We start from the raw sequence: 22403 nt of genomic DNA, 5'->3' as shown, positions 1-22403 counted from the left end.
TTAATACCAGGTTTACCCAATGCAACATGTAACTGGTGTAACCTTAATAATCCTCAAAAGGTATAAAGACCTTGGAAGGGTCTATCATAGCCAGGCTAAAGGGTGACCAAAAAAGTAGTTGATGGTGATGGTGTTGTGTCTGCTGCTGCATCCACATCACCATCATCATCATCATCGGCCGCCGGAACCATGTCCATGTCCGGGAGCACAGGAATGTTCCACCTGATGTAAATATTGGCCAACGTAACACAGGCCAGGACTATTTCCCCACTTTCTCTGATCTGTACATCATTGCCCCAGCAGAGCGGTGAAGTCAACAAAAATGTGCCTTCACCAGTCCGAATGCCTGCTCAATTGTCGTCCTTGTTCTGATATGAGCACGGTTGTAGGCTATTTCCTGGTAGGTCCGTGCATCTCTTACAGGGATCATCAGCCATGGTTGTAGGGGATGACCGGAATCACCTGCATGGAATGGGACACAGGGAGGGCCATTTTATTGAGGTGACTGGGTAGTGCCCAGATATTGGGATGTGGGTGTGAGACACATGCGTCTGGGTCTGTGCTCTTGTGGTCCCTCATTCACCTTGCGGCACCCTTTGACAGGCAATGCTGGTCATGCCATGTGTAGGGTCTGACTCCCAAGGATGTGTTGTTGGTGGTGGGTGGGGCAAAGTCGGGATATGCTGTGTTTTGAGACATGGCAGTGATGCATTCTGGTACCTGCAGTGCATTGCATGTCCATCCGTGCCCAGATTGTGGTGGGGTGTCCATCCATTGACACGTGGTAGATACCAGTTATGGGCAACCACTCTTGCATGCCAACCATGGCCCTGCATTGGCATGGTGCCTGTCGGCCATGCACTGTTGACAGTGAACATCCCCCCATGCCCTGGTGCACATGCAATGTGGTGTGTGTGTTGATGCTTTAGTCACCCAATAGCCAGGTCCGCTGACCACCATAACTGCCATGTACGCAGGCAGCATTCTATTACGCAGGACCAGGTAGTCATGGGTTGAGCCCGGGAAGTGTGCGCAGCAGTGAGTGATCGTCAGGTCTGCATCGCAGACAATCTGCACATTCAAAGAGTGGTACAGATTTCTGTTTCGATACACCTACTCTGTGGCATTGGCAGCCACTAGCTCTATGTGTGTGCAGTCAATTGTGTGTGTGTGCAAGTGTGCAGTCCACTGCTCTCAAAACATTAGGCATGCCTGCAAGGGCATGGAGGCGGACATTGGTGGTGTTGACATGTGCTTGTGTTGTTGGTAAGGCAATGTGCTGGGACACATGATGCAGAAGGGCATCCAGGACATGCACCAGCACAATTGAAAATGCTGCCTGGGAGATGCCATGCAGCTCCCCAACTGTGTGCTTGAATGTGCCCGTGGCAAACAAAGTGCAGCACAGACACCACCTTCAACAAGGGGCGGGGGGCTGGCTGTCCGGATGCCAATGATGCCCTGGATGTCATCCTGGATGAGCTCCACAATTTCCAGGATGGTCTACCTATTCAGGTGGCATAATGTGGGAATCTGACTATCAGTCAGGGACCAGGTTGTTGCTCCTGTACGGGGTATAGGTGCACGTCTCAAGGGCACAACTTCCTGCCCATGGTTCACCTACATTATCCTTCTCATCCTCCTCCTCCTCTGCCTGTCGGCCTGTTGTCACTGAAGCAGCTCCTGCTCACAGAGATGGACTCCTGCATGCAGCATCTACAGGTCCATGACTACTGCTAAGAGTGGCAGCATGGGTGTGTTGGAAGGTGTGTGCGGTGTGGGTGTTGTCCTTTTCAGCAGTCCCTGTCAATTGGGTGCACTGGTGGCCTGTTCCTTCACACCTGTGCCTGGTTACAGCCTGACCTGTGGTGCCAGTTGTTCCGGGACATATTTCCCGGTGGCACCGGCAGTTTTGTGCCGGTTTTCCTAGGGAAACCGCCGTTGTAATACCACCTTATTTCCATGTGTTTCCAGCACTGATTCTGGAGGGTCCCATCGATTTGGTTCCCTTTGCTACCGGCAACAGTAGCAAAGAATCCGCTGTTCCCGGCACCGTTATCACCGGCATTCTCTGTCGAGTGCGGCGGTCTGGAAATAGTGCCGGTAATCGGAATTATCGGCACGTTGTTTCTGGACGGCCACACTTGTAATGAAGCCCTTAGTTTCAGGCTTCACTGGAGGTCCCTGCTCTATCCTCTTACCACTGACACAGCATTGTCAACTTCCTGGTGACATAGTGAGAATTGTAGGAGGTGTTCCCACCCCTTGCCCTTCCACTAGCCACTCAACTGATTAAAGGCTTCTGAGGAGCAAAGTGAGGGATACATTGTTAGAACTGCAGAAAACAAGCACATGTCTTGGAGAGCAATGTTTGCTTTCTGATTGCAGCACTGCCCCTTTGGCCTCAAGACTGGAAGTCACAAGGGCACCGCCAGGCATATCAAGGGAGTTGAAAGCAATACCAGCTGCATTCCTTGATTCTTATGCTAGTTTTCCATTACAAAATCAATTTAATTAATTAGTATTTTGTAACATCTAATTACCGGAGACCAGTCTCCAAGCGCCGGACAAGGATTTTCACCTGTGTTGCTCTGTGTTGTCGTACTTCCTAGACCAACACGCTGCCCCTGTTCTATGTTCCTGGCCCATTGAGTCATCATTTTCAGTGTGAGGACAGTGTCCATGTCTATCACTTAGAATTCGTTTTTTGCAGATTGATCAGATCAAAAAATTCCTCTGACTCTGTGCCAGAGGTTATTGTGGTTCCTCCTACGGGAACAGCTGAATATTTGTCAGGTGTAGTTCCACCTCCATTCTTCATTAGCATCACTTTTCTACTGCTTGGCTGTATTGCCTGGTTGTAATAAATTCCTTCCCCCATCGGCTACAGTAGCAGACCTTGTTCTGAATCATCTGCCCCTTCTGTCTTTTGTATTCTGGAGCTTTTAACTTTTAAATGAGAGTGCCTCTCTGATAGGGCCTGAGAGTTTCATTAAACATGTGTGAAGTGGCTTCACTGGAAATCTGTCCATCTGTTTCATTAGAAGGCTTTTAAATGTGTGCTTTGTGAGTATCAATAAGGATTTGATAGGTCTTCTTAAGCCCACACGCCATACCTTGACAATTCTCTGTGGTCTAGTTATTTAAAAGGCAAATTGTCTCATAGCCAATTGAGAGTTCTCCCTTGCCATCCTTTGAGTCATTTTGTCACTGGATTGTATAGAGATTTTGGCACCACTTTATGTGAAACTTGCCACTTGTGCTTTACCCGTTTTCCTCCGATACAGCAGTCTGCCTGCACACTTGTTGCCTCTAATGAACATTTCTGCCAGGCTGTGTTTTTTGGGTGTTTCTCTTTTACCATTAAGAATGCAATCTCTGACAGAGTTTCCATACATGGACTATGTGACAGATATCATGTTTTGTCTGTGTGCCAATCCTCGAACATTGTCCCAAATCTGACATGGGTTTTTCCATTTCCTTAAAGGAGTATATCTGCATTATTAATAATATTATTTTAAATTAAGGTAGCTACTCGTTTTCTTCTAGATCAACATTCTATTCAACCCTTGGCTAACACAGTACAAGAAACCAAATTTTATATGTAAATATATATATAAAACATGGCCCGCGGTAGCGGTTGTGTAGTTATGGTTAAGTTGCTAAACTCATAGGAAGAGCATTTTTCGGCGGCTTAGAACTTCGCTCCCCTAGAGGAATCCTCACCAAACTTTGGGAGAAAGGTATATCGCTTACTCTGAATTTTCTCGCCAAGTTGGGTGAGGTTTCGTGCAGGGGGGGCAAAGGTATAGGGGGATTGCCAAAAATGTATTTTTTTTACATAGACTGATTGGGGAAAAACTTTGCGCACGGCTACAGCTCGAACGGCTGGACGGATTGTCACCAAATTTTCGGCAGGAGCGGGAGCTTAGGTCAGAAAGCGTGCTCTTGTGTGTTTGGTGGAAATCGGACCAGTACTTTTTTTGTAAATGATAGAAATGTACGTCCCAATAAATTAGTGATATCTGGGTCCGCTCCTTGGACCCATTTCCCTCCACGGACAGAAGTGTAATTGGCTTGCGGTACGGCGGGCTGTCAGACTACTTTGGACGCAGCCGGTGGTTGGCTGGAGGGAAGCGTGCTGTGCGTCAACATTTTTGGGAAACACCACCATGGTGTATCGGAGGGCAGTGCGGCGGCATAAGGGTCTGGAAAATGTAATGTACGCCATGTGTTGGTGGCAAGAGGGGAGGGAACGGATGGGGGAGTGAGAAGTGGTTCATGCGACATATGTGCGTAGGTGGAAGAAGATGGAGGAGTACCTGCAGTATTTGTGAGAATGGTGTCAATTTGTGGGTACCTAGAGAGGCGAGTACTTTGTGTGGTGATTGGATGCAGCTGTCGTAATGGCCCAATAGCTTCTTTCGCAACCTGTATGCGGCGACCTCTTTTTGTGGTGAGTGGTGGCACGTGAATTTTAGAAGGGGAGTGAATTGCACATGACATAGGTTGGGTGGGAAGGCAGGTGGGCGTGCTCTGTGGATGGAATGTGGTAGTTGGGCACATGGGGGCATGTATGGGTAAATGAAGTAGCAGTGGGTCTTTGGAAGAATTGTGTGCACATTGGTTGGAGTAGGGCCAGTGTTGCGAACAGAATGTGGATAGGTTGGCAGTGAAACAATACTTTGTGAATGATAGTAGGTACGCCCATAGTATGTGAATGAAAGGTCACAGGGGCGCAAGAGAGAGTGTTTTCTGTCTAAATGATGGTAACTTACAATTTGCTGCTGCATAGCTCTATGGCGGTGCACAGGTTGGGTAGGAGTGCTGGTAGCAGTGGTGTGTATGTGGATTGTCGTAGTTGGTTACATTATGAAATGCAGGGTGGCATTATGTTGCAGTGGGTGTGTTCAAGGCCTAGTCTATTGGGTGCCTGGCCGAAGGCTGTAGGCCGTAGGTCATGCACTCAAGAGCCTAGGACTTAAGGACACCCACGGCAGTAATGCATTTTTGAGTTTGCATCAGTTAGAGGATGATGACCTTTAGGGAATGGTTGTGGAGCACATTTCAGATGCTATAGAGCAGCAGAAGTGAGCTGCCATGTGTGTATGATTGGTTTCGCAGGTGAGTTCACTGTTGGAACATGGTAAGTTTTTTGATCTGTGGTTGGCGATGGTGCAGTGAAAAGTCATGCAGTGTGGCACAGGGTGCACTGTTTGCATACTGTCAGTATGGAAGAGAGTATGGTTGAAGTGTGGTAAAGGTTTTGATGTGTGGTTGGATATGGTGCAGTGAAAGGTCATGCTGTGTGGGCACTAGGTGCAGTGTTTGCATACTGTCAGTATGGAAGAGGATATGGTTGAAGTGTAGCTTATATTGCCTGGTTACTATCCTGTGTGTAGATTTGTTGAAGTACGCCCAATGTTGTGAAAATGTTAGGATTAGCTTGGCAGTGCCACACTACTTTGTGAATGGCTGTGGGTAGGGGTGCTGGAGGACGTGGTATGTTTGTGGATTCTGCTAATTGCAACCTGTTTTCGTGAATGGGTGTTTTATGGTGTGGGGGATTTGGGGTGAAGTGCCGCTACCTACGTATGTTACGTTTGTGCATAATGGTAGCTGCCCACATGGGCGCATGCACAGATCCATAGTGTTGTGCTGGGTGTGGACAAGGGTGGACTGTTGTGTGCATGGCCAAAGGTATGCTGGTTGTGCGTCAGGATCTTTGTGGATGGTGAAATAGTGCATCCAGAAGTTTCTGGTGGAGGGGCTTTGGAAGTAAAGGCACTGTGCACTGAGAGTGTTTAACAGTAAATATGGAGTGGTGTACAGAAATGATAGTGTGCAATGTAGAGGTTCAGTATGTGAATGGTGCATGTGTGTCAGAAAATTTCACAGCAACCAATGAGGGAGTGTTGGAAAGATGCCAGTGCAAAGGGAAGAAATATTGTGTCTGCTTTACTGGGGCGTGGCCCGGACTGTAGGTGGGAAAGCATACGTGCCACATCCTTCCCTTCTGAGTATGGAGCCTTCACAAATGGAACTGTGGGGATTCTCCAATGAGGTGTGGAGGGTGTTGTTCACAGGAAGGGGTGGAGACATATTTGCCCAAACTTTGATGCAGTGAGGTTGGCAGAGATGGATAGGCGCCAAATTCTGATAGTGGGTGATACCCTTATGCGCGATCAGCACAGGTATGCTGTGGAAAGAGGCTTTGATACTGACTTTCTGTTGGAAGGAGTGCAGGCTTCTTGTATGAGTGGGGTGCATGGATTTCCTTTGCACATGTGTGGCCTCTGTCGGAACTGTTGATGTGGTGGTCGTACATTTTGGAGCTCTACATTTGGGGTACATGTCATGCTCACGTTTACTTGCGCACCTAAAGAAGTTGATGACAGCAGTGATGCAGATGTTTCCCACTGCAAAGGTGATTTTCTCATCGATACCACTAAGAGGAGCATGTAATTTGTCCACAGTCAGAGGTCAGCAAATGTTGGATAAACAGAAGCATGTGTGACTTTATGTGCAGTGCTGGGATGTTCTGCACCGACTATGAAAGCATTAATAACCAGCAAGATTTCCAGTGGTTTCAAGGAAATTGTATTTTTTTACCTCCATTTGCAATGGTGTTTTGTTTGCCACTCTGCACGAAGTGTTGCAGAGAATCCTGTAGAAATGTTAGAGAAGCGTTCATCTTCACTCGAGAGAAATGTCATGAGAAGAAGCAATGAGACATTCAGCAAAAGAGAGAACACAAACAAATGTATGCACGCACGTACATAACAAAAACACGACAGAAAAAAACAAAAAAAGAAGTGCTTTAGAGACAGTACTAAAGATACAATCCCCTACCCTGTTTTACATTCCTCCCCCGACCCTCCACCCCCTTCCCCTACTAGCACGGTAGGTAACGCTGCGTATTCAGCGATACTGTGTGGATTAGACCTGCCACATCCGGATGTTTTTAGGATGGCAGCTATGGCATTGGCACTGTGGAGGCTAAGCCATTGCGCAATGTGGTTGCTGGTTGTGGTGTGTACACAAGTACTGTGGAAGAAGCTATGTTTGTACAGAGAAATGTAGGAGGCTATGGTGAAAGTGTGCAAGGTAAGGGGCAGGCATCCTGTTTGTATGCATGCACTGAACGCACTTGCTTAACGTTGCTAACATACATTCTGTGCTGCTTTTGTGGGATCACTTTTCCGACATTTGTAGTACATGCATTACAGTGGAAAGACCATTTTGTGGAGTCTACAAGGTACATGGCAGGCATCCTGTTGTTATGACTGCAGTGTGTGTATTATATGATATGATGTGATATGGTATTCTTTGGCATTTGCACGGCACCTACAAACAAGTGTGTAAAGGCGGGACGAGGAAAGGGAGGCTGAACAGAGGTCATACAGAGACATTGATCCCAATAGGCCAGGTGACACTGAGAGTGTGCAAGTGACTGGGAAGGGGGAGGGCAAAGTGGAGTACATGGCAACCACAAAAATAGCAATACGTGAAACTACGGCTGGTGGTGGCAAGTGGAAGGATAAGTGTAGACATCAAGTGGTGGGTGGACTGTTAAGGTTGCAGAAAACAGTCCCCAAATGCGGGGTTGGCAGAAAGCCAGTGCAGGGGTAGAACTGTTGGGAGGGAGGTGGCCTGGGGCACAGATTACAGGGTGCACAATCATTTTTAGACAGGAAGTGAGAAGAGGGAGAGGAGGGGAAAAAGAAGAAGCACGTGGAAAGGTTTTGAGGTGCTTTCAGACCCTAATATGGTTCTCCTCAAGTTCCAGGGAGGCAGAGAGCCTGTTCCAGAGGGAGGCCCCAGCAGAAGAAAGACATCTACCACCAACTGTGCGACCCTGAGGGAGTTGGAGGTGGATGAGGGAAGAGCTGGAGTAAGCAGATATTTAGGAAGTGCGAGGGCAAGGTATTGAGGTCCCAGTGACAAGAAGACCTCCTGCATAATGCACAGGGCCTTTTATTTTATTCTTCGCAGGCACTGGGAGCTATTGCAGACATTTCAGTCCAGCAGACATACGATCCCTGGCGTTCAGGCCAAGGTCAAGTTGCGCAGTCCTCTTATAGATGAGTTACTGAGGGCGGAGAGTGGAAGCTGGCAGATTTAAAAAGAATAGTGCAGCATACAAAGAACCATAGCCCTGCACACACTGACCTTTTGGGAACTGACTTTAGGTTGGTAAGATGCATTCAGTGGTGGTTTTGGTGCCAGCTTTGTATGATTTTATGTAGGAGGTGGGTTAGTGGGCAACACATGTTGGAGCATTGTTGGAAGGAAAGAAGAGAGTTCCTGTTTCGCTTATACACTGTATGATATGGGTAAATGAAAACGTTGCAAGCAAATACAATTAAATTGCCACTTCATGGTAGGAGATGGGTGGAAAACCGGTATGCTTTTCAAACATGTAATGGACGCTTAGAGGCAGATATCGTGCGCAGAGGCACATATAACAGAGTTGTAAACATAGTGCCAAAACAATGTGCATACCTTTCTTTTGTGGTTATGGGTGTTCATTTGGGTGAATGTGCATGCACAAATGACGAACACCCTGGTGCACTTGAATACGTTTTGTAGTCTCTCCTCACAAACCCCATCTGAGTACAGCATTGTTTCCCTCATACAATAGCAATATGGTAGATAACAAGGAATTTGGATTGTCATAGACCCTCAGTACTTGCCACGACTTAATGTGTGGTACTGTGTCAAACCCATTACGGAGGTCAACAAACAGCATACAAATATTTTCCTTTTTCAATTCAACATACTTATCTAGTATTACCTTGAGCCTGAAACATTGATCTATTGTACTCATCCCATCTATAAAGCCTGGTCCATAATATCCGGGGAGGTAGTCCATTCCTTTAAATGGCTCAGTACTACCTTTACAAATATTTTCCCTGTTGAGTCCCATGTTAAGCTAATTTAGTAACAGTAGTAATTCCTGCACAGCTTATGAGTCTATAGCTGGCTGACTACCCGTAACTCGAGGTAGCATAAAATTGTGGTTGAGTAGGAAATATATATATTTGACTCTGGGAAGGAGCCTGTGATAATGGCAAAAATTGTTGGGTATCACTAAACCCTCTGTGATTTTAGAGTTGACCCTAGCCCCAGTGCTTAGTGACTCCTGAATGCCTGAACCTAGAGACTTGGGGGATTGGAATAAACACCTTTCCTTTTTTCTGTCAGGGTTGTGGTGCACGAAAGCCTCTTGTTTTCTTGTAGTGTGCAGATATGGAGATCCCTTCTTGAAAGCCACCCTCTGACCTCTGTGGTACGACCAGAGTGATGTTGAGTGATCGGGTGCTGGGCACCAATTGGGAGAAAAGGCATAAAGCACAAACAACCCTTCGACCACGTATGGAATCAGGGCCAGAATTGTGAGACTGATGGACCAACGTTCAAGTGGTTAAGACTCCAGTGGCCTCAATGAAAATGGTGAGAATTGCAACAAACCTTCCCACTGTCAGATCCTGCGATAGGTGCCTCTGCTGTACCATGGCATGTAGAGAAAATACCCAAGTAATGTCTTTAAAGAGGAGGCTGAAGCCATTAGTGCTTAGAAGAAAAAGTGGATATAATAAGGACAGGCATCTTTCCAAGTGCCAAAGCTTCCCTGACCCTCTTCAAAAGAATTGTGCCAAACAACATCCAAACAACATCCTGTTCTGGGACCAAAGTAGCTGGAGGCGGACTATTCCTATAATACCATCTACACGGAAGACATCTGCCTCGACATTAGTAGGTCACGGTATATATGTCATTTTCAAATAATAATTGGTGGCCATTGTGGCATCAAATCTGTCCCTTACATTGAAGGTTACTATGATCTGTCTGGATCTCACGTGAAGACCATGCTCCCAAAAATAAATGTCTCCTTTCAGAGTAGGGCTCTCCTACAGCCAGCAGGTCTCATTCCACTGTAGAATCGTGTTTCTGCAAGAAGATGATGCCGAAGACAGATAAAACAGGGTGTCCTGCTCTGATCATCCTCCTGCACTTCTAATGTAAAAGCTCATCTCTCCTATCAAGGGTTGGCCATGCTCCATGACAAATGGGGAGTCGAGAAGTGCTAGGATATTGCAGGACAGGACAACTGGTAATTGATGTGTATAGCAGCCAGCAGGCCTGATAGGACCAACTACTCCAACAATTTATCATTTGGAAACCTCTGCAAATAATTCTAAATAAACTGCCTATTAGTATTTGCCAACTACAGACAACATTGGATTTCTTTGGATATATGTGAAAATGTCGAAAGGGAAAGGTCTGCAGGAGGAAAAACAGCATTTACCTTTTGACATTTTGACATTTCTCCTATTACCCCCCTCACTCCACACCCTACTTAACTGTTGGTGGCACACCTCATGGTGTGCCCCCGACTCCCCGGTCTCCTTGCGATGCAAGTTCCTTGCACTTACGTGGACAGGAACCCGGCGCCGCAGGGTCCTTTTTTATTTCTTTCAAAACTTTATTTTTTTAGATAGCAGGGGACACCCTCGCGACCCCCAATGTCATTATAGCGAACAAGGGTGCGCGGAACACGGCCGCTCCCCTTGTTGTTGTGTAAAGTTGCTGTATGGTGCAATTGTTCGGAATTTTCGGCTGTACGTAATTGTACAGCGGAAATTCAAACAATTCTACCATAGGTTTTTTTTCCCCGACATTTTCTACAAATTCCGATTTCTTTTACAGAAAAAGGTGAGGCGCCGCTCTAAAGATTCAAACTTGTTCTTATTATCCAAAGTGAGTTCATGAGGGTAAATAAAAAAAAACACCTAGTTTACATTCTTCTTTCCGAATGTGCACTTCTGGGATTTAACTCACAACCGGTTAAAATGAAACTTACCGAAAACCTCATGGCCACGATGCGTGCGCTGTTGCAGTGCGGGTGAATGGTGAATAGAGCAACATGGCGTGCAAATACAGAAGCTCAAACTGATTCAAATCATCAGAAAGTGTAGACCCCACAACCTCTGAAGAACGGGGGTGCAATTGCACACCTCCCAAGGGGCATCTCACGATACTCGCAATGCCCAGAGCACAGCCTCAACGTCCACTTATCACCAGATCTTACACTTTACAAGTGACGGGCTCGCCGCAAATGCAACCTGGCAATAATCATAGCTCCATGCACTGATTCCAAAATGTCACTCATTAAAGGTAAAGGATGGTTAGAAAAACACTATTCACCCCTCGACGTTCCACACAGGTCTACAAGTCCAGCGTCTTCCTGGGCGTGAAAAATAACAGTGCCCCAATGATGCCCCAACTCAGATAGAACAATAAATGAATATAGCCTTATAGACCCAGGGTGGGGTATTTATCGCAGGATAATGATACGCTGCAAACTCATGACCCAAGGCGAAGGCGAGGGCCATAGGTTGGGCAGGGGTCATTATCCCAAGTGATAATGACCCCTCCCGAGGCCTGTAAGGCAATTCGCACATAGTGCTAATGGCAATACATGTTTTGGCGTTTTCGTGGTGAAATAATTTTTTAAAAAATCGTTATTATTGTGTAAAGTAAATAGACAAGCCAAGTTAGCACATTAAATTTGTTTTTATTTTGTTGTATTTAAATAAGGTTGTCGTCATAAGTTAAGCATTAAAATTGCGTTCTTGGTTATAAAGATTAACATGAGCATGCATTACCTGTCATGTACAAGTCAAGATTTCTCCAGCTTTAGTGTGTTACATATCATGTTGCTGCACAAAAAAAGAACTCCTGGAAAGGAAGGGTCTTGTTGAAAGAAATCTAGCCTTAAAATTGCTTTATTTCCCTTTCTTCTTTTAAAGACAGAGGGGGCCTCATTACGACCCTGGCGGAACGGGTTAACGGGTGCAGCAAAAGGATGCGGACCCGTTAAACCCGTTCCGCCACATTACGAGGTCCCCTCATGGGACACAGTAAGCACGCCTGGTAAAACCAGGCGTGCTTACCGGGTCCCGCGAGGGGAAGAGGGAGCAAACAACGGTCCAACTCGTAATGGCCCGTTGTTTGCTCTCTCTCCCATTCCCATTCAGCCCTATGCGGGCTGAAATGGGAATGGGGAAGGACCGGGTCCGGGTCCTTGGAGGGAGGAATTACCGGGCCTTCCGAACTCGGAATGGCCCAGTAATTCCTCATTCTGTGGACCCGGACCCGGACACGATTTCGGCGGCAGCCATGCCGCCAATAGCGGCATGGCTACCGCCAAGGTCGTAATGAGGGCCAGGGTCTCATTCTTAATATGCCGGTCAGGAAATTAATTGTTGGTAATATCGTTTACCGGCACTTTTCAAGACCAGCAGACTACAAGTTTGCCAGTGGGGTGGCCTGATTCACCCCCAGTCAGGCACCTCACTGGCAAAAAACAGCCGGTATTACCGGCACCATTTTACCGGTGCCGGTAATACCGGCATTCCCCCATGGAATCCTCAGGACTCCATGGAATGGGGAATTACTTACCATTGCTGGCACCTGTAATCTGCCGGCAGTACTGGCAGATCAGGTGCCGGTAACGGTAAGTCCGTTTAGTGGTATCCTGCCGGTAATACCGGGGGGATACCACCAATACAAAGGTGTACAGTTGAAACGTTCAATACAGCTGTAGCTATCATTGTGGACACAGTCACTGGTGACCAGAACCCCCAGGCGTTTCAAACACAGTTTCCTTATATTTATGCGCAATATCCATCTTTTATCTTATATTTACTATAATGGCACTGTATAGTGTTGGCTGCACAGTGGCGTTCCTTCTCCACCATTGTTTGCCTTCGCCACTTACTTTATGTACTCATGTGCCAACAAGTGAAGTATGGATTGGTCCATGCATAAAGGTGACCAGGCAAACTTTGCCGGATCAGCTGACCCTGACAGGATGCTTACCTGCCTTGTGGGGGACATGGGACCCGAAAGGACCTGTGTGGTACGATGGCTAGTGGGCTGTAGGCTAGAGTTGCAAAAGCTACGCAGGATCCTGGGGTGGAGATGTGAGCAGTAAGATCCGGCCACTTTAGCCAGTGGAGTTGGAAAGGTCTGGTGCGGGTGGTTTAAAATCCAGCCAGCTTCCCCATCATTCTGTACTGTTCTTGGCAAACTGCCCATAATTCGCGTAAAGGGACTAACGCAAACCAGATATCAGCAATAGTATACGCTGACCCTTTGGCGGGGTAGAGAAAATATAATCTATGTTTTTCTTTAGTTCATTTTATTACGTTTTTGGCACACATATAAGCCTGTAAAACTTAAAGGAGATCAAAATGAACACACAAACAACACACCGTGATCATATTTAAATTACATCCATCTACTCTAAAAAAGAAATATTGATAACATTGTATGCTAAACATTCCAATCAGCATCCTTCATATCATAAGTTATTTATTGTAGTTACAGTTTTCACTTCAAATCTGGCATAGTCTCTATGTTAAAATGGGTCCAGCAATAGTATTCATACAACAGATGAAATAGATGAGGGTGCTCAAATTAACAATTTCTATAATTTGCTCCATACTAATTATAAGTCACTTGAAACTGCAAAAATTGTACTTCGAGTGTGGTCGATTTACAAAACAAAAGCACCTCCCTTAATAAACGAATTACCCCTTTCCAGCATTACGTTTGGAACTAACAATTCTTTTGGTAATCATAGTAAACTTTGCACATGCAAATACATAATGTGAAATAGTCTCCTTTCTAGATGTTCAATTGGAACATATATTTGAAGAAGAGGGAAGCCACGGAAATATAAACTCTGCTAACAGCAGGATATTAAGCCTACATTTCCAAAATAAAGCTTACTTCACACAAGCAGAGATACTATTCAAAGGGAGCTCAGGGTCCAAGGAAGATTTGGAAACCAAGTAATCAGTGATACGTGTGTGGTTAGATTCTTATCAGGTCTCCTAGACCTAGTTGTAATAAGTCTGGTTGATCTCTTGAATGATCTGGGCAGAGAGGATCATATTTCTAACCTGTAAATGGTGCAAATTGAACAATTCTAAGGAGAATTTGGCATGCATTAACCATTGCCAGCTCCGTCCCCTTGTCAATCTAATAATGTCCCACGTGATGTTTTTAAATAATTTCAGCTCTCTGACACTTTGTGCAACCTAAGCCAGTAAAAGAATGTTCATCATTTGTACATTGGAGTTCAAATGTGCAGGACAAAATGCAGCATGTGCGTACAATTTAAATTTAATTATGGACACTTGTTACCGCGTGCGAATGGTAAGCAGCATTCACAATTACAATTAAGCGCTGCCCAACGTGTTTAACCTGAGGAGGTTTCTAGACAAGCCCGGTCTATTAAAACCTCTTCCAAACAGGTGGACCCTTGCCTCTCCAAAACCATCAAGAACAACATTGACTATCTAGCTCCAGCCTTGGCAGACCTCGGCTACATCTCCTTCACCAGTGGAGTTTTCCACACTTTTCTCAAACATTCTCGTGTGCACCCTCTGCTCAAAAAACCCTCTGGAAACCCTTCTATTCTGCCAAACTAACCCCCGATCTCTATCACTCCTTTACTGGGCAAACTCTTGAAGAAGTTGGCTATCTCTCAGTTTACCCTCCACACTGTATCTGTTAGTTGTCTCCATGATCATCAGTCTGGCTTTAGAGCATTCAGAGGCACAGAAACTGCTCTTGTGAACACATGCGAAGACCTGCTCTGAAACCTTGACCTCTTTCCTCATTCTTCTTGACCTCTCCTCTGCTTTCGACACGGTAAACCACAACATCCTGATCTCCTGTCTCCGTGATACCCTGGGCATCACAGATCAGGCCTTGGTGTGGCTAGCATCCTTTCTCTCTGACCGTCCTTCCCATGTGGAACTTGGGTCCTTTCTCTGCACTATCACTCTCTCTACTTGTAGTGTCCCCCAGGGATATTATCTATCCCTCTGGATTTTCAATGTCTACATGGCCCCTTCGGCCCACAAGATCTCTGCCTTTACCTCCAATACCTCCAACTTTCAGTGTTATGCGGATGACGCACATCTCTCTTTCAAGCTACCCTCGGCCTCTTCGTCCTTGCTCCTTCCTTATTGTCTGTCCGCAATTCAGTCCTGGTGTGCTGCTAATGATCTCTGACTTAATGCCAGTAAGACAGAGATCATCCTCATTGGGACCCCTGCTCCTGCTTTCCCACTTTCACTCTGGATGGCTTCCCTCATTCCTGCACCCTCACCCACCAGTGAGGCAGAAAATATGGGGGTCAGCTTTGACTCTACTCTCTCCTTATCTTCTCACATCTCGTACATCTCCAAAAAGTCCCATTATCAGTTGCACTTCCTCAGAGGTGTTCCACCTTTTCTCACCGTCTGCAGAGCCCTGGTTGTCTCCTGACTGGACTACTGCAACAGTCGCTATCTAAATCTTCCTATTTCTACTCTCTGACCTCTTCAACCTATCCAGTACAAAACTGCAAGACTTATCCCTGGCCTCAGGCCCAGGGAATGAATCTCTCTGGCGCTGAAATACCTCCACTGGCTCCCTGTGGCTGCAAGCATCAAGTTCAAGTCCCTCTGCATAGTCCACAAGGCTTTCTGGGGCCGGGGCTCTTACTATTTACAACACTCTATTCCTAAATGCTCTCCATCTAAAACCCTCCGCTCTGCTTACTCCAACTCTCTGCGGGTGAGCTGTTTTTCCAAACAGAGAATTGGGGGTAGATCCTTATCCCCTGCAGGTGCCTCACTCTGGAACAGCCTCCCTGCCTCTCTCCGTCTTCAGCCAGACCTCTTTAAGTTCCAGAAACTCCTCAATACATTCTTCTTCTCCTCCTCTTTTTCTCTCCCTCTCCCCTGCTAACCTCCTTTCTCCACTCTCCTGCTTCCCTCCTTCTTTCTTTTCCCCAACTTGTCATTTCGATAACTGGTCGCCGGTGCACCTACAGAGCCTTATAGGTCCCAGGCTCCCCCGCCAGTTTTGCACTTGCCTCCAGGTCTCTGCACTCTGTTTGGCACTACTGCACTCAGAATACACTCCATGAGAGGGGAAACCACTCTGCACTTAACCCAGACCCCTGCTCGATTGGGTGCATTTGTCCCCCTCCCCCTCCCTTTCACTTCCTGTCTGCGCATATGCACGGCCTTGAATGTACTAGGCCCAGCAAGTATGTCTGTCCTGTCCTTTCTCTGTCTCCCCTTCCTAGCTTGGTTGTGCCTGAAATACTCATGCATAGGTGCATTAGTGATGACCAACCACCAATCAATCTGAAATGTCGCCAGACCTAGTACGATAGTTTATTGTTCTGTATGCCCCTTTCCATATTCCCCCTGCCCCTACTCTCCCCATGCTTTGTCATGCACTTGCAAATTCTTACAAGTCTTTAGGCATTGTACAGTAGTTTATTGATTGTATGCTCTCCCCCACCCCCTTTCTCTCAGTTCTTCCTGCCATGCACTAGCATTAAAAGAAATGCCTCTGGCCTTGTATGCTAGTTATTTTTTGTTAGATCATTCAGAATCTTCTAAGCCTAAGAATGACAACTGTATTCCCCTGTTCCCTTCCCACCTTTAAGCGCTTTGAAGCACTTCACTTGTGTATAAGTGCTCTACAAATAAACAATTTCAATTACTCAAGCAAACACTAAACTGCAATGCCATGCTGCAAATCTGGAAGTCCAACAGTGCCTGCAACAACCCTGCCTTTATAAGGTTTTGCCCACTGGTTGAACCATGCTTCTGACATTTTTCTTTGCATGCTCTAATCCTTAGAGTTCAACAAGAGCGTAATCCCTGAAGAGTATCCTCAACGTCTCTACATTCCTGAAGGCAGGAGTTGCAGAATGTATTGTACATTGCTGGCGGTCTCTATCGTTTGTGCTTGCGTGTGTGCGTGTGTATGTGACAGACTGAAGCAGCGACAAAGGGCCAATGCTTACCTGCCTGGGGGTCTCTGGGGGAGGGGTTGGGGTTTAAGGATGACACGTTTGTCTTCAAGGGAACATTCCCAGGGCATACTGGGAAAATGCCTGTCCGAAAGGATTCTACATCCGCCATGAAGTAATGAATGCAAGGCAGAACAGTCTGGGTAGGAGTAATGGAAATTATCATACATAATCTGGGAATTTGTGTAAAAGCATGACCATGTAATGCACCTTTGATGCTCATTTTAATGCGAGATTACCATCAGTAACATCGCACTCAGACACTGCCTGCGCAAATGGTTTATTGGCTGAACCTTGAGGTATCCCCACATTGCGACTGGACCAAGAACTATCATCTAGCTGAGTGGGGAAATTATTTTGTGATCACATGCATACATTTCAGTCTGCATTAGAGCCCTTAATGGGCAATCTCACAGTGGACCCCCACCTAAAAATTGGTGATCCTTAATATCAAACCTTCCAGACCTGGGATTTGTGTTAAAGAATAAAACTGTTTCATTGAAATAACTATTCTAGGTGGGTTATATAAGAGCTAAAGTTCTCAAATCATATCTCTGTCTTTACATGATGTTATTTGGTGTGATAAAAAGTAACCCTATATCTAAAAAGTAACCCCATATCTTGAACATCCTACTCCTCCTTGAGGTTATATTGACACAGAGCACTTGAGTGTGACCAATCAACTGGTGAGTAAAGGAATGCTTGCAGATCCATTCTTGCCTATTCAATAGACAGTAAACTTCCTCTCCATGAGAACCTGCACAAAAATGTCCTAGCAGCAGTCAGACTGTCTCTCCATGCTGGGATTGTACAGAGAGAGCACCCTTTAATACTGGGCATGTTCCCCTCAGAGTCCATACTTCTCATGACATGCTCAGAGTTAATGCAAACAAGAAGACTCCGTGTTGTGCAGTTGTAACTTGTAGCCTTTAAGTCGGTCTATGAAACAGATGTTATATACTAGGTATTCCAATTTGCTGTCCATGCAAATGTATTATTGCATACTTTTAACACAGAAACAGTGATACAGATGTAGTAAATAGGTTTGCAGTCACACAGCTTGCACACGATTGCATTCAGAGTAAATATAGAATATCTTGAATAATGTATACCCATCTCTGTTTGTTTAGGAACATGCGTGTGTGGGGAGTGCACCTGCCATGACGTGGATCCCACTGGTGACTGGGGGGATATCCATGGGGATACCTGTGAATGTGATGAAAGAAACTGCAAGGCAGTGTATGACAGATATGCAGATGACTTCTGCACAGGTAAGGTCTGCTTCTGAACTGTGTAAGACCATTGATTTTATCAAAGATTTCAACATGTGGAAAAAGATCCTGTTGTTTATACACTTACCTGCCGTTCAGTTGTGATCATTTGCACAATTTCACATGCTTTTGGAAAGACAAGACAGTTCTTGAAAACATTATCCCTGACATGGTGACGTTGCAGTTCCCCAAATTCTTCACCTAGAAGACGGCCAATGCTTAAGTGGTCACTGTTATGCAGGAGGTCCAGCCACACAGATCACAAAACTCTCAAGTGTATCCTACTTTCTGTTTGCACATTATTGCAAATGTGACCGTGTTGTTTGGGCTAGTCTATTTTAAGGCCAGCACATCTCTTATGTCATAGGAGATGCACTGCCATCCCTTCCTCTCCCATTTGTGATGCCCCTTACACAGAGAACATAACACACCACAAATCCCTGGGTGGTCTTCTCTGGTCTGGATGATCAGGCGCTTCTTTCTCCTTGTTTGCTTGGAGTAAAGGACAACCCTTCCCCATTGTTATGCTGGGAGTAATGGAAGGCTCACTGCATCTAGTAGACACTGTAGGAAAAGAAGCCAAAGGCAGAAAAACACGAATAATGACATAAACACAGCTAAGGTTTCAGAGCTCAGCGGCACGTGCTTGCCTTGAAAGCAAGACGACACGGAGCAACACAGGTTTGATCCTAAACCTCTGGGTATTAAGCATGTTATAAATAACATATCATATCATACGACAGTGGCAAAGAGACAGGGATTAGTATGGCCAGTCTCTAATATGTCTATGATCATTTGTTTGAAGTGCAAAACGAGCAAAGAGCCCCTAACAGTCTGCATCAAAGTTCATTGATGCAGACTGTTGGAGGAATGCCCATTGGAGGAACTAAGAAGATCGCTGAATACACACCTTTTCTGGATGGTGAAATGATTCCTACTTACATTAAAAGCTCTAATATATTCGAGAAAGTGTTCTTTATTGTCTTACAAATACATTGTTGTGATAAGATGCAAAAGTATTTAAATACAGTACAGTGCAGAGCCCAACAAGATAGCAATGGTAAATACTACAATAACTGAACATGCTTCAAGCCCACCTTTAGGATTTTACCAAGCACACTGAACTAATAAACAAGTACATCTATGCACTCAGGAGCGTAATACTAAACAAAATATGCATAGCTACACTCGCGCTAAACCAAGAGGCAAGTAACATACTCACAGGGCACACTTGCCAATTAGGTTAAAGAAGCGGCCCAGGCTCACGTCATGTATTCCGGCAATAACTGCCAAACATTACCAAGGGACAGCTTTGCTTATATACTTTCTATGTTTTTGGGAGGACTAAACATTGAAAAAATACTCTCAATGGTTATCTATTTAAAACATAATTCGTTCAATGTTCCAAACAAAATTAAACTACTAAAGGTACTAATTAGAGCAGAACTCATATGTGTAATGTCTTAGAGAACCTTTTACAAGTTTATATAGTTTCCAGGAGTTTTGGAGAATAAGCACAAGAAGCAGACAACTCAATGTGTCCTCTATGAATTATGGAGGACTAAACATAAAAAGAACCTACTCCAGTCATTTTTCCCTCTATGGTTTAAACATAAAAGCAATGTTACAGACAAAATTCATTCAATCTGTAACGATAACAGTGAGAATAGAACATTGCTCATTCTATTTCAACATATGTTTGAAATTAGTCAAGGGACACATTTGAGGTTAACATAATTGCATAACATTATCCCAGAGTTCATTAAATATTGTAATGGTGTACTATGCATCCACTACCATTGCTTCCACAATAATAACAGTAATATAAATTTCAACATGAGACTAATCATAGTCACTTCTGTTGCCCTATGTACACATAATGTGATCATATTTGATAAGCATGATATTGTATGTTGTTTAAGCAATAAGCAATCATTTGTGGGCCTTCACTGGCCGCTAACCGGCGATGGCCCATGTTATAGGCCAGAGCTAAGCAAGGGCTTTCACATTAGGCCCCAGAGCCGTGTATCCACAAAATGTTTTGCAACTGATGATTTGAAACACAAATGTTCAATTTATGTTAATTCCATTGTATCTTATTCTTCCATGATATTTTACCAAATGACTATACGATACACAGGCCTTTAATAGAATAGTTCAAATGTATTGAATCATACATCACATAGTTTTTTAGGAAAATATGTTTTGCTTGACAGAGCATAATTAATGCAGTGCCTTTAGTAAGATTATTGCTGTTCCCACAATTAAGATAAGGGTATTTTCCTTTTTTAAAAAATTTACGGTAGACATTGTTTCTTTGATTAGCCATTCCTCTCAGAAGAAAATGACATGCTCTTTGATTACTACTTTTACTATATGTAGCACTTTTTTTAAAGGAACTATTTATTTTGAAATAGGATTATGTTGCAAACTCATTCATTGTGATTTAATAATGCATTTAATGTGGTGGCCTATTTTGAGAAAGTGCTCTCATGTACAAGATCAAGATTAGAATCGGGTGGTTCAATTTGTAAATCGAATTCACAAGACATACTATTGACTCGAGTAAGAGATTTGACAACAGATTTTTGTAGCCACATTCTCCACATTTTTAACACATTCTTCGTAGCCGATGTTCTAACTCTACTGAATTCAAAGTGATTGGCTAACATGGAGTGATTGTATAGTGGATGGTGGATGGAAACGATCTGCTCTTAATATAATGTTACTCTCTGTCAGTTTTGTAAAAGGCTTAGTCTCAAACTCCCTGAACATGATGCAATGTAGGTTCTCCTAGCGTTAATGTAAATTAGATGCAACAGTAAACATTGTTTACCGCATTCACAGTTCATCGTGGGTACCATGCCAAAAGCAAAAATGATTCTTGATATAATGACAGCAGTACACAACATATTTACCGAATATTTCATGAGGAAGGATTTGTGCTGTTCCAAAATGACGCACACATATATTAGTGGAGGCGAAGGCCATAGCTGAACCCAATGAAGTGCCAGCCGATTGAAGTAAAATAATGTTCTCATATCTCAATGTGAATTCAATGTAAAAGACATTCATGAATAGCCAGAATGTTGGGGGAATATAATTACAAGCGTTCAGTTGTCACAACTACCTCTTCAAGGTGTATTGGAGTATAGAAACATCCAGCCATAGTAAAGGTAATACAATTGTTTGCTAAATCAGAAAAGGCATTGATGTTTGTCACTGGTATTGATGTGGGCAGTGGTAGCTTTTACCAAGTGTTTTAAGATTACAACAATGTACTTAGCCAATGTTTAAAGTACAATGTTTGTACCAGCTAAAGTAGGTTGGCATGGGGATTCATCACATTTATATGAACTTCCATCAATGCATAGAATATTGGCAAATGTGATGTTGATTGATAAGAAATCATTTAGTTTTATTGACAATCCAATAAAATGCAAGGGATGGGGAATAAACACAAAGAAGGGAAGAGTTCTGATCTGTGTCCCTCCACTCACTTGCTGGGTATACATATACTCCTCCAAAACTATTGGGAAGTAATTGGAATACCTACATTCAAAAACATATTGCAATAGGAAATACATTGTTAAGAGTATACTTTGCAATAGTCTGAAGAACGGCAAAGGAAGAAGGAGAGGCATAGTCAGGGGTTGCAACAAAGGAATTGATGTCTCCCCACCTACTGCCATTGTGGTAACGTCCATTCAATTACAAGTGCAAGCTTGTGGTAGAGAAGGGAGACCTTGTCTCCCTTGCCACAATCTTAGCTCCATCTATTCCTCTACTTAGGGCCTCATTACGACCCAGGCGGTAAGGGGTTTACGGCAGCGTTAACAGCGCCGACCCTTACCGCCTGAGTACGAGGTCCCTTAGCGCCATGGCGCTTTTAACACCTGCTTTTAGCAGGTGTTAAAATCCATGGCGCTAAGGGACCATGGAGTTAATTACGCCACCATAATTTACGATGGCGTAATTAACGCCTTCCCCACTCCCATTATGCCCTATGGGGCAAAAATGGGAATGGGGAAGGGTAAATGGGGATTGGGGACTTACCGCCCCGCCAAGGTCGGAATGGGGCGGTAAGTCCGCCAACCACCATGGCGTAAACGTAGTTTACGCCATGGTGGTAAAGTCACGGCCCAGGCGGTAACTTACCGCCTGGGTCGTAATGAGGCCCTTAGCCTTTCCCTTCCTGGCTCTAGATATAACATAGCTGAAGAGTTTCACATTTT

The 22403-nt window shown here is 44.7% G+C and overlaps 1 protein-coding gene across 1 annotated transcript in view; it reads left to right on the top strand.

Annotated features, from left to right (window-relative positions):
* ITGBL1 (integrin subunit beta like 1) overlaps positions 1 to 22403 on the top strand; it is a 1421787-nt gene that overhangs the window by 920637 nt on the left and 478747 nt on the right. Inside the window, exon 6 of the mRNA XM_069637000.1 lies at positions 18028 to 18168. Coding sequence (XP_069493101.1) covers positions 18028 to 18168 — 141 coding nt within the window. The remainder of the gene's footprint in view (positions 1 to 18027; positions 18169 to 22403) is intronic.

This window comes from Ambystoma mexicanum, chromosome 7p (assembly GCF_040938575.1).
Source record: "Ambystoma mexicanum isolate Mex_15411 chromosome 7p, UKY_AmexF1_1, whole genome shotgun sequence".
In the NCBI taxonomy this organism is placed as follows: domain Eukaryota; kingdom Metazoa; phylum Chordata; class Amphibia; order Caudata; family Ambystomatidae; genus Ambystoma; species Ambystoma mexicanum.
The sequence above is the reverse complement of the archived record's forward strand: the minus strand, read 5'-3'. Positions and strand labels throughout refer to the sequence as shown.